The following is a 13,627-nucleotide window of genomic DNA, read 5'->3' on the forward strand; positions in this document are numbered from 1 at the left end:
TCCAGACCGATGTTGAGTATTTGGCAGAAGAGGACCGGGACGCCGTCGTATCTCGTGGTTGAAAAATCTCCGACAATGGTTTGGGATGACCTCAGCGGAGCTGTTTCGCAGAGCAGTCAACAAAACCATGATAGCCTTGATGATCGCCAACATCCGGACCGGATAAGGCACTGAAGAAGAAGAAGAAGATGTTGAGTAGTATATGCAATAGTCTGGTATGTCGCTTTTGATCAAGGCCTTTGAAGATACCTAGAAGATTTTATCCGGGACATTTACAACTGATATTTATCTGTGTCTTTATGGGTTAACGTTAGTAAGTGATTTGCCATATAAAATTCATACCTCAAAAATTATAGCTAAATCGTATTGGCTACTTTCCAAGGACCTGCAAAGTAACAGAGCTTAGGAGGGCGATATTTGATGCTATTTTTGAACCGTATTTATTAGTACCTTTCCATCTTTACAAATTTCTGCTTAACTACCATTGGTTGAAGCAGTGATGCCAATGGTTTAAACTACATTGTAATATACGTGGTATTTTTCAATTTGATTGTGAAAAAACATGTAGAATTTGTATAATGGACTAATAACTTGCAGCTCGCTCTTTATAGTTTTATATACAAATATGAATTTAAATGTCTTTCCAAAAAAATAAGTTCCAATTTTAATAATAGTTTTAAGTTGCAATCCTGTTATAAAAAACAACAAATTTTTGAGAAGGTGTAGACATTAGTGTCGAATGTCGACAGTCATCAGTCATCTTAAAACATCAAAACAAATCACCATGAACAACTGTCAAAATACTTAAAAAATGTTATTGTTGCTTATTTACGCTGAAAAATTGCCCTTCAAAAGTGAAATATTTATATTTGTAATAAAAAAACCAGCAATAATGGAAGCTTTTCTGCTCAAGGTTGTATTCCCTTAAAAATTGCTCAGTTTGACAATATGCGTCCCCAAATAATCAATTATTCCCTTACGGAAATAGTGATATGTTTTATCGTAGTGGGATACGCGGCTGTGGATCTGGTTCCTTGTGATAAAACTCGAAGGATATTTCAGACTTCTTGGGGAATAATCAGTGATGGACCCGCGGGGTCAAACTACACCCAAGATAGTCACTGTGAATGGTTAATCAAGGCCAATGACAGCAACAAATTTATAACATTAAAGTTTCAAAGTATGGGCACTGAGTGTTCTTATGATTATGTGTTTGTGTACGACGGTGATTCGTTTAATTCTCCATTATTAGGCAGCTTTAGTGGAAAGACTGAACCCCAAGAAGTTATAGCTACTTCTGGATATATGTTAATTTTGTTATATAGTGATACAAATTATGTGTTAGAAGGTTTTAAAGCGGAATTTTCAATAACTGATTGCCCCAATAATTGCTCTAATCATGGTGTGTGTTATGATCACAGATGTGCTTGTGAAACTGATTGGGGAGGCTACGATTGTTCAAGAAAACTATGTCCAGATAATTGTGGAAGACACCTAATGCATGGACACTGTGACCAAGGCCAATGTGTATGCAGGTCAGGTTATTCAGGAGAATCATGTAATTTATATGAATTTGATTCAGTAGGGAACAAATGGCATTGGTTATCCCATTCTGAAGGAGGTCTTCAGCCTCGAGCAGCACATTCTGCAGTATATATAGAAATGACTGATGCTTTGTATGTATTTGGAGGGTATAATCTCAACACTGTCCTGGGAAATTTAGAGATTTATAATTTTCAATCAAGCAATTGGAGGGATGAGTATGGTGCAATTATTCCAGATACTGGGCTAATTAGTTCCATAGAGCCCAGCTTAATAGCAAAATTAATAGAACATGCTGGTCCTGACTGGGAACAAAAATGGGGAATTAACAGTGGAACATCTTTTTTAAGAAATCTCCTATATGCTGGGACTGAAAATACTACACACATAAGGAGAAGACAGAGACATTCAAGAGTGCCAGATGAACAAAAACCTGCACCCAGATATGGTCACTCCGCTTGTGCTATATCGAAAGGTTTTGTATTATATGGTGGGAAATTACATAATGGCAGTCTAGCTAATGATTTATGGTATTATAATGTGCAAACAAGACAATGGCAGCTAAGAGCAACATTGTCTAATGTAATTCCTCCTCGTTTAACTAGACATACCCTTACTTGTGCTAACAATAACATCTACTTGTTTGGTGGAAGCACAGAAAATGGTGAGTTTTCATCATCATTGTATATAATACAGTTATTACCGGATCTTGATGAGTTTTGGGAAGAGATAAAACCTAGAGGTGGCAAGCAATTGGATGTTAGAGTTGTAGCTCACACAACTACATATCACCCTCATACTAATTCATTAATAGTTTATGGAGGAATTGTACCTGGGGTTGCCAGATTTTCCAAATTATCTGATAGGATGTTTGTTTTTCAACTTGACAATCTACACTGGACTGAAATTCATTATACAAGAGAACACTTAAGAGAGAAATTCGTCCCAAGAGAAAGAGCTTTTCATACAGCCAACATTTTTGGTAATTACTTAGTTGTGTTTGGAGGATATTCACATAGACACAACAAAGAAGAAATTTGCTATGACAATCAGATGTACTTGTACCATTTGGGCTGCCATACATGGGTGAATCCTGATATCCTTGGGAAAACAAATGATTCCAGATATCCGAAGCAACAAGGTAAGCTTAATTATTGTCTTACCTAAAATAAATATAGAATACATTGATTTTTTTAAGTGTTGGTAAAAGCAGAGACATATACAATTCATATTATTTTTTTATTGCTTGAAAAACAGATGACTGGTTTCTGCATATCACCATAAGTATTACAATTTTACAATCCATACCAATTATTCCAAAAAATACCCTTTGTCTGATAGTTCAGTTTTCAGATCAATAGCACTGTAGTCAAAAACAGTTTTTAAAATTTGTGTTTTAAATAAACTTTTCATTTTTTCTGATTATGAGCTGTTAATAAAAAATAATTAAAATTTTCATTAGTATGTTTACTATTATTGATTATTGTGTAATAAAAAATTAAATTTTCATTAATGTGTAATTTTGTTTTCAAAGGAAATCTATAAAATAATTTATCATCCACCTATTGATTACATAGTCAGTTGATTAATTTTTACTCTAGAATAAAATCATCTATTACACAATAAAAAATACCATAATGTGTTGTTAGACATTCAACACAAGCAAAGTTGCTTATAATTTGTATATAAAATCAAATTATTATCTTATATACTTTTTCTCTGATAATCAGTATCCCAGAACCAATCTAACAACACTTCTATAACATGACACCATCTTGACTTTTACAAATTATTGTATTAAGTACTTCTTGCCTTTTTCTGAGACCACATATATTGTGTTCTAATAATTATTACCAAATATATAGTTTTTATTTAATGTCCTAAGCCCTTAACTGATTAATAATACCACCAACCAATATTTCGGTCATGTAATGAGACATCCAGAGAGGTATAACCTTCTACACCTCATAATACAGGGTAAGATCGCCGGAAGGAGAGGCCCAGGCTGACGAAGAACATCCTGGCTCCGAAATCTCCTGGAATGGTATCAAGAGTCCACCGCTAATTTATTTAGAGCCGCCATAAACAAAGTTATTATTGCCAATATGATCGCCAACATTCGATAATCGGACAGGGCACTGAAAGAAGAAGAAGAATACCACCAATAAACTCCCCTAAGACCCTTTTGACAAAATCTAATCTTTGCTTTTTCTATGTCATTATGTTCTCTATATTTTCCTCTTGACGTTGATGTCATAAACTTTTCTGTGATCACAAATACTCACAAACTTTTGTAGGGTCTTTTTGTTATGAACTAATCTTTTTCTCTATTTGGTTTTTTTCCTTTTTTTTCTTTTAATTTGATAGGTGAAATGTCTTCCTTTCCTCTTAACATTTATAGGTACCAATGAACCTTGCTAACCATTAATACTAAAGATATGGCTTTGTCTTGTAGGTAGATACTGTATAATTATTTTTCTGTCTCATTTCCCTACCTCTACCTTTTCATTTTATAAGCCATATGCTCTTCCCTGTTCATTCATATTGAAGAACTCTAACATTTTTTTGGCATGATGCAATTATTTGTTTTTAAATGTCATTATATTCTCTTTCCTCTTCCCTTTCATTTGTCTGTCATATACCTTTCCCTGATTATTAATATTGAAAGATTTCCCTAATATATACTCTTTTGGCATGGCATTTACAATAATAATCCCCTTCACTTTCCAATACAGCTACAAACATGATGCAACCATTAATAATAATTATACAACTTATTCGCCTATGGCTCCATTTAATATGTTTATATCTTAAAATATTCCTCGTTTTCTTCCTATTAATTGATATATCATATGCTCTTCTCTGATCGTTAATATGGAAAAACACCCCTAACCTCTTTTTGGTATGTCACAATATCTGTTTTTTTTTTTCGTTATATTCTATATCTTTCTCCTTCCACGGTATATGTCATAGGCCTTTCTCTAATCATTTATATCTAAATATGTTTCTTATCATTTTTTGGCATGTCACTATCTTCATTTTTTCTGTTATTACATTAATAATCCCTTTCACTTTCCAACAGGTCCACATACATTGTCATCCAACCATTAATACTAAAGATACTAAAGAACTTTGTGTGCTTCTGAGTCCATATAATAATTATTTCTCTCCCTCATTATGTTTTCCTCCCTCTCCACTTCATTTGGTATGTAACACACTTTTCTCTGATCCTTAATACCAAAGAATTCCTGTAACACCTTTTTAGCATTGTGTTTTTAGCACCTTTTTTATGTTGTTATATTTTCTGTTATTTTCCCTTTCATTTTATATGTTTTAAGCTTTTTTAAAATTTTTAAAGTGAGAAATCTCCCAAAATGTATTTTTTATGCCATTTTTGTTTTTTTATTATTATCAGCATCATTATATCACACAGCCTCTCCCTGTTCCAATGAGGCCACATATGTTTTGATCTAACCATTAATAACCAAAGATATGACTGATTTACCCTATGGATTCACATAATCTGTTTTTTGTATGTCTGTTATATTTTCTGTTCTTTTCCCTTTCATTTATGTCATAAACTCTTTTCTGAGTATTAAAAATGAAGAACTGCTCTAACAAGTTTTATGTTGTTATCTCTTTTTTTCTATATCATTGTATTCTCTTTGCTCTTCTCCTTGAATAGATATGTCATGTTATCTTTTAGTACCTTATTGTTATTCTTCTTCTTTTATTACCCTGGCTGATTTATCAAACATATGTAGATAATATGTAGCAGCATATTAATCTGATTTTAAAGTTTATTGTAATATCTATTAATGAGAATTTTCTTTATTTTATAGAAGAAGGCTCTGGCTTTTCCAATGCATATTCTTAGTTATAGTTATTGTTAATGTTGGCATGTTATTGTTGATTCTTATTAACTTTACTCCTTTGATATTCATTGGTTGTATTTCTGTTTTACTGAAAATCATAAGTTTTGTATTAGAAGTATCAAGTTTTAGCCCATATTCATCACATGTTTTGGTCATCCTGTTTATAAGTTGTTGCAACTCTTTTTCATTGGAAGCAATCAGTACCGTTTTGTCTGTGTATCTGAGATCATTGACATTAATTCCATTGATTTTAAGGCCTGCCTCTTCATCTACAGTTTCTTTGAAGATAAATTTTAGAGTAGATATTAAACAATAGAGGCCTTGCCCCACTCCATGTCTCACAATAGAGGTCTTGGTCATTAATTCCCACCTGCTGCAAAGATACATGTTAGTTTGTCGTGGGTGAACAAAGGCCTTTCAAAGGCCTTCTCGAAGTTGATAAAGTAGATATATACCAGTTGTTCTATATTTCTAATCTTTGAACCATAACTTGCAAACTGGATAATGCTTCTCTGGTTCCAAGGTTGTCTCTGAAACTGTGTTTCGCTTAGTTGTACTTCTATTTTGTTGTAAATTCCTAAGTGCAGTATTCTTAAGACAATTTTCAGAATATGGCTTATCAGACTCATGGAGTGATGATCGCTACATTGTTTAGCATTTATTATTTGTGGTATCATTACAAATGTTGACAGTAGCGACTCTGTTGGTATATGCTCTAATTAATATATTTTATTGAAGAGGTTTAGAAGGAAATATTTACCTTTATCATCAAGTAGTTTGATTGTTTCGCTGGGAATTTCATATGGTCCGGTTGCATTAATAGTTTTATAGCTCTTTCCATTTCATCGAAGGTTACATTTGAACGAGCTCTCATATATTGTCCATTTGAATTCTTTATGTTCTTTCGTCATCAAACAGCTCCTTAATATATTCCCTCCACCTCTCCATTCTGTTTTGTTCATTGACTTGACTATAATATTTCCTTGCTTGTCAAATAGACTACTTGCAGTCAACCTATATGATCCAATTATTTCTTGCAACTTTTTGTACATATTAAACTTGTCATTCTCTTTCTGTAGTTCTTTTATATCAAGACATTTGCTGTTGTACCATTTTTCTTTTGTATCTCAGATTTTCCTTCTGATTTTTTTATTGATTTAGATATATTTTTCAGTGTTCATTTTTTTTCGTCTGTTTTTTATTAGTTTTAAGATTTCATCAGTCATCCATTGTTGTTTGTGTTTATTAGTAGTTTTATACTTTTTGTTGTTTCTTGCATGATGGTTTTGATATGTTTCAAGTGGTCTTTGACTTTATGTGTTTCGTCTGATTTTTTGAATTTCTTTTCCATCTCGTGTTTAATTTCGTTTTCCTCGTGTTTATTCGGTTAGTTGGTTGTTGGCGTTTTACTTTTTAAGTTTGAAGTTTGAGTTTTATGCTACTGATCAATAAGTTATGATCTGAGGGGACATTTGCTCCAGGTAGTGTTTTAGTTATCGTCATTGAATTTCAGTATCTTTTAGTAATTGATATATAAAATCGATCTTATTTCTTATGATCTTATCTTTAGTATCTGCTGGATACTTCCAAGTGTATAGACGACGTTTGGGTAGTAGGAAGAATGTATTTGTCACACATAAATTGTTCTTTACCCAGAATTCTTCAAAACGATCTCCTCTGTCACTACATCTTATTGTTATATACAGCCGTATTTGCTTTTTCCCTCTTTAAGTATATCACGCATGTCTCCCTTGCATCCTTATGATTCAACTATTAATACCAAAGATATGACTCCATATGATCTCGATTTTTTTTATGTTTTTATATTCTCTTATTCCCCCTTTCATTTGATATCATAAGCTTATGTCTGAATCGTTCTAACGCCTTTTTGGCAGGACTTTTATATTAGCAATCCACCCTTTTGTGTCTTTTGAATAATGAAAATCAGCTCTTTTACGAAATAGAAAGTGCGCCACTAGCCCATAAACCGTAAACAACGTCAATGATATGATCATGACGGATCGTAGAAACAATGTTCGTAAAATAGCAGATGCTTTAAACATGCCTTGAGCGTGTACATAATCTCATACACCTTGTGGATATGAAAAACCTATTGATGCGATGTTTGTTCATAGTTGATTAAGTATGGACACGCGTGTCTGATTATTAAAATCTTTTGACCATGATAAAACGCAACCATTATTCATTTCTGAACAAGGAATCCTAGCAGTCGAGAAAAACCAGCTACGACTCACTGAAGAAGGCCAAGATCACCTGATCGACATCAAAGGTCATAAATATATGAATTCACCATCCATCTAATTATTAATTGGATGGATAATTTCATTGGGGAAAGTGCCATATACTTATATTAAAAATATTGGAGACATACTACAATCTTGTTTTAGTTCTTGTATTACGTGTCCTTTCTTCAACTTGCCTTTTTATTTCTTCCTCATCCTAAACAGTTTCTAGATTACGATACTTTGAAAAAGCAATTAGTGAAAGAATTCTGATTCTTGTAGGTCTTTATAATTATTTTTATCAATCTCCTAGTGTTGAATATATTTACTGTATATTTTGTAGGTTAAAAGACGTAACAAATATATAAAAATTACGTGCGGTCGGTCTATTATTTCCCTAAGTATAAAACAAGACAAATGCGCAAATTACTCGCCAATTATAATATTTTAAATTCATTTATTTAATGAGTAATTGTTTAGTTTTCCCAACAATTTTTTTACCTTTGCCGTAGGAGCAATTAACAAACAACAATAATTTAATGACGTAATACAAAATCATGTACATCACAGTGGGTGATCATATTTTCAGAGTTACGTCGTAAAATATAATTTTTTGTCCATTAACTTCCGGCTCCAACTAATAAATCAAAAATTTTTGGTCAAAACCTTTTAGTTCTGTAACAATTTTATGCCTTTTTGTAGATTTGTCTTAAACCTCAAAATTCGAGTCAATTTCCATGTAAAAAACTGCCATTGGCATAAATTTCGCAGCCAAGAGAACTTCTTTTGTCCGATGCCCCGTCTTCATTCGACCTTTCCTTCAACGATAAACTTCAGAAAACCATACTTATCGCTTCTAAAGATATATCCAAAATAAGTTAATTTTCTTCTCTTAACTCGATCATTTGATACTCTCTCGATTCATAGCATTTTCATTAACCGCCGGTGCAACTACATCTCAAAAGAATCCAGACGTGACATGGTTCTTCCCTTTAACGTCCACCCTTAACTCCGTAAATAGTGTAGACAGTAACGTAGCATTTACGCCATCACGCCATCGAGTATTCAGACTTAAGTTTCTATTGCAGAATAGTGCTTTCATTTTGAAGAACGTACTCTTGGCTATTTCGATTCTAATTTTGACTTCATCATCAGGATCCTATTTATCATTAAGCCAGCATCCCAACTACTTAAATATCTTTACTCTTTCTATGTCCTGATTTACTATCAGTACTCTGAATTGTCTATATCACGTTTGGTGATGACCGTGATTTTTTTTTATTTTAGACTATATTTTGACTTTATTAGGAGCTGTAACTCTTTCTCATAATTGGCAAGGAGGACCGTGTCGTCAGCATATCGGATGTTATCAATAGACTAGTGATTTTGCCGTCACCACGCGACGGGGATCCAATCAATTGCATCTACAATCACTCCACTTAATTTTTTTCTCTCTTCCTCCTATTAAGTTAGGACTACAAGAGAATAATATTTTAATCTATTATACAACTTTCATAACAAATAAGTCACTTTTGGAGAGTCGCTGAACTTTTTGCGTAAAGTCGTCTTATGAAATCGACCTACGTATAAAACCAGAGTAATTCTATAATAGTTTGGCAATTTATTTGTTGGGGAAGTTCGAGTTTAGTATTATATTTTTTACCGATCACCAAATTCGCAGCCAATTTTTTAGGATTAGCAAAATTTTCAAAAGAATTAAAAATTAAATTTTTAAAATAATTAACTTGTTGCATGAAAGGGCCGATCTTTTCACCTCCAGATAAATATTGTCCTATCTGACAGATAGTTATCGGAAGGATAGACATTTATTTATAAAATAAAATGTACCCGTCTTTTCACGTCAAATTATGTTGCGGTTACTTATCTGTAAGATAAATGTAAAATTTATTTCGGAACACACCAATATTTAATTAATTGTCAAAGAAATGACAATAATGTTTTAATATCTCTTTTGATTAAACAATTTGTGGTGGCAGGAACAAATTAAATTATGTAAAGAAAAATTTAATACCGAATAAAAAAATAATATATCTTTAATGATTCTTCCCAGGTTTTTCTATAATACTTACTAAAATATTATATAAGGTTAGCTCAAACATCTTCAACTTAAGAAGTTCAATAATGTCTTCTTTTAGTAATTCATCTTCAAAATTGTCTTAATTTTGATCTCTCGCTAGGTTATTCTCGTAGAATCTTGCTGTAGATTAGAACGGTTGAATCTTTTCAACCTTATAGCCGCTTAAACTTAATAAAGTAGTAGCTAAACCTTCTCTTCCATAGATAAAAAGTTATGTTACATATCTGGTTCTAATATGAAATTCGTTATTGAAATTGCATTTTTTAGTGGACTTCTTAAAAATGGCTTTACTTTATAATCAGAATCTCCTTGTAAGAACCCATTTCTATTATCTCCATTTAAACTTCTTATCAAGAATACAGAATTATTTATTCCTACCTGGTAGGTACCTAGAAAAACATATCCAAGAAGTATCACGAAATTGTCACAATTTAAAATCATTATTCCATTATATTATATAGAATACTTACATTATACAGTAAAACCTCCGTTAACCGAAATAATTGGGGGGGAGGCCGTTTCGGATAACAAGAATTTCGGTTAAAAATAACATTGTTTTTAAAAAGTATTGGTATTAAAAAATACTATGAGTTGATTTCGTAATGTTTTCTAATAAGTAAATCCAAAATAAAGTAATAAAATTAAGGAAAATGAACAAATGAAGTTTAACATGCTTTTTTAAAGAAATCTGCTATTTTTTTTGCGTTTTCGTTTGACAACGATGTTTCTCTCTTCCTCCATCGTTAATTTGCAGAACGTCATGAGTTTGCCTCATTCGATTGTTCGACGAAACGTAAAGCAATCTGAAAAGGACAAAACTTTATGTAATGACAACAAAAATTAAGAATCTAGTCGTGTCCTTAACTAATTAGGACTACTGTATAAAATTCTTTCCTCTAAAGCATTGAAAATCTCGACAACAGTCTTGTGCTGCCTGTTGCCTCTTGGGTCGTCATCTTCGTCATCTGATATGCTCAGGTTGTCTTGATAAAGAACCATATTAATGATGTCCTGGTCGATGAATTCACGTTCTGAGTCATCAGCTGCTAACCAGTCACGTATCTCTTCTTAGTTAATTTCGTCATGTCCCGGCAAATTTTTAGTAAAAGGTTTAATTTCTTCTGTCGCTTTCTTACCATTTTCTTCTTCAGGATCGTTATAAGTTTGTTCCAGCATTTTTCCAAAGTTGAAGATTTGATCTTGGCCCACGACTCAGCTTACCAATAAAAATGTTTTATTGTTAAAGATTTGAGAATTTCGGGAACACTTTTGGATTAATTCGTCTCCTGTAATAACAGGTGTCTTAAGAATGCTTCTCTATAATGTCTCTTGAATGTCTCTATGACTCCCTGGTCTAACGGCTGGATTAAGCTTGTGACATTCGGTGGCAAAAATCTGACAATTGTCACCATTTTGTAGATTTTGAGGGTGAAGGCGCATTGTCAACAAGCAACAATGCTTTGATGAGAAGGTTTTTTAATTTTAAAACGATTTTACACTTGAGACGAATTCATTTTCAAACCATTCTAAAAATAAAGTGGTCGACATCCATGAACTTTTTTGGCTTCTATACCTTAAAATGCCTTTTCAGAAATATCTTTTATAGCTCTTGGTTTTTGTGATTTCCCAACGCACATAGACATTAATTGGTGAGTGAAATTAACGGAATCGTTTACGTTTTGCGACAAACATTTACTTTTTATTGACGAAATTATTGAAACTGTCAGCCGTTTCGTTAAACGATGTTTCGGTTAAAAAGGTTTCGGTTAAGGGAGGTTTTACTGTATTATAGAATAATTATAGTTACTTAGCATATGTTGTAAATCATCTTCACTTTGGGAGAGTAGTATTGCGTCGTCTGCATAGCAGATTATTTTAAGGTGTTTTTCTCCCATTTGGTATACTTTTTTAGTTCTTACTTGGATTTCATCCATAATCAGGTTGAACAATAGATGAGTCAATGAATCTCCCTGTTTTATCCCATTGCCAGCTTCAATAGGATCGGTTAGTTTTTCTTCTACTTTTACTTTTATTGTGTTGTTTTGGTAGATATTTTCGATCGTTTTGATTATTTCTAGAGGTATCTCTCTTGCGTACAATAAGTGGACAACGTCCTTTATTGTTATGCTATTGTAATGTTTTTATTAATTCTAATTTATTCATTATTTATTTATTAAAGGTTCTATTTATAACACTCACAAATTTATTAAAGTCTTTATTTGTACTATATATATCTAATTTATTTTACACTTAATAATTATATAATTTATCTACATTTATAATTCGTGCGTTACAATTTAAACGCGGCGCGAGCTTCAGATATTAACCGTTTCCACAATGAAAGTTCCGTCATATTTATACGAAAACAGCTGTTTCTCGAACCCCATCGAATAGACTGGTATTTCGGCGAAAGGCCTATGATGAGTCATCCACGACTCGAAACCTCCAAGCAGGACAAAAACCAGTCTGGGGTCTTCGATGAGGGATCGCCGCACTCTCAAACAACTAGAACAGAAAAGAATTAGTCATAATATATTTACAGTTTTACACGCCATAATTATCGTAACACTATTGTTGTAATTTCATTCAGTTTATTTGTTATCACTTTGGCTGTTAATTTTAGTGTCGTGTTTAATAAATTAATTCCTCTGTAATTTTCCGGGTCCTACTTATCTCCCTTTTTGAAGAGAGGTATTAGGATGCTTGATCTCCATTCTTGAGGAATTCCGTTTTGTTCTATTACTTTTTGGAGTAGTTTTAATAGTTGTTTGGTCAGATCTGATCATCCGTACTTTAGGAGTTCGTGCGTTATTCTGTCCTCTCCTGGTGATTTTCTATTTTTTAATTTCTTTAATGCTTTCTTTACCTCTTCCTCCTCAATATTTATTTCTTCGTTTGTCGTCACCTCTGGTGTTGGTGGTTTATTATCGTCATCTTTAGTAAATAGATATCGAAAGTAGTCTACCCAATTACCCATGTTTCCTTCTGAATGTGTTTTGTTTTTATTAGTTCGTTCATCTCTTTTCTTTGTCCTCTAATCATTTTCCATATTTCTTTTTGTGTTCTCTAGAAGTCGTGTTCCATCTGTTTTGAGAAGCTCTGCCAGTGTTCCCTTTTTATTTGTCTAACTAAAGTATTGGTTTCATTTCTGATTCGTTTATAGTGGTTATGTGCCAGTTGGGTTTGTTGTGTTCTGTATTGTAAAAAGGCTTTCTTCTTTTCTTCACATTTTGTCTTCACTTCCTCTCTTTTGTATATAAAAACATAAATATCTGAAAAGATTTGAGAGCTTGGTTTAACTGGACTTCTGCTGATCTCTTAGAACAGCGGTATCTAAAGTGCGAATTGCCGTGATGATTGCCCACCTTCTTACAGGATATGGCACATGAAAAAGAAGAATGAATCTGTTGTTTTTGAGACTTTTGATTGCCTCCTCCCTTACTGCAGCATTGAAGTTCTATGGACTATAGGGTGTTGTTTCTTGCGATTGGAGGATATACTCGTAACTCATATTCCACTTCGGTACATAAATATTTGTAGAGCTCAACATTAAAGAATTGTTGATTTTTTGAAGTGGAAATATAAACGCTGAGATTACACAGATATTTGACCAGCTTTCCTATGTTTTCTTCTGCTTATTGAGAAATTACAAATACGATTTTTTCTCGTAAAAAGCTTTTTTTGCGTGTTTATTAGAAGTATAATATATAGATAAAAGAAATTAAAAACGTATAAGTACCTAGCTATTTTATTTTCCGCTAAACATATACGTTGTTTTTATTATTAATAAGCATTAGTTTAACAAATTAATGTTTTTAGTTATAATTATGACCTTTGCACAACAATATTTATGAGGAATAAATTTGTAT

At 32.6% G+C, this 13,627-nt stretch overlaps 1 protein-coding gene across 2 annotated transcripts in view; it reads left to right on the plus strand.

Annotated features, from left to right (window-relative positions):
* The first annotated feature begins 735 nt into the window (after positions 1-735).
* Megf8 (multiple EGF like domains 8) overlaps positions 736-13,627 on the plus strand; it is a 94,773-nt gene continuing 81,881 nt past the window's right edge. For both annotated transcript variants that reach the window (XM_072537310.1, XM_072537311.1), the window contains exon 1: positions 736-2,683. In XM_072537310.1, the coding sequence (XP_072393411.1) occupies positions 949-2,683 (1,735 nt within the window). In that variant the 5' untranslated portion in view covers positions 736-948. The remainder of the gene's footprint in view (positions 2,684-13,627) is intronic.

This window comes from Diabrotica undecimpunctata, chromosome 7 (assembly GCF_040954645.1).
Source record: "Diabrotica undecimpunctata isolate CICGRU chromosome 7, icDiaUnde3, whole genome shotgun sequence".
NCBI lineage: Eukaryota > Metazoa > Arthropoda > Insecta > Coleoptera > Chrysomelidae > Diabrotica > Diabrotica undecimpunctata.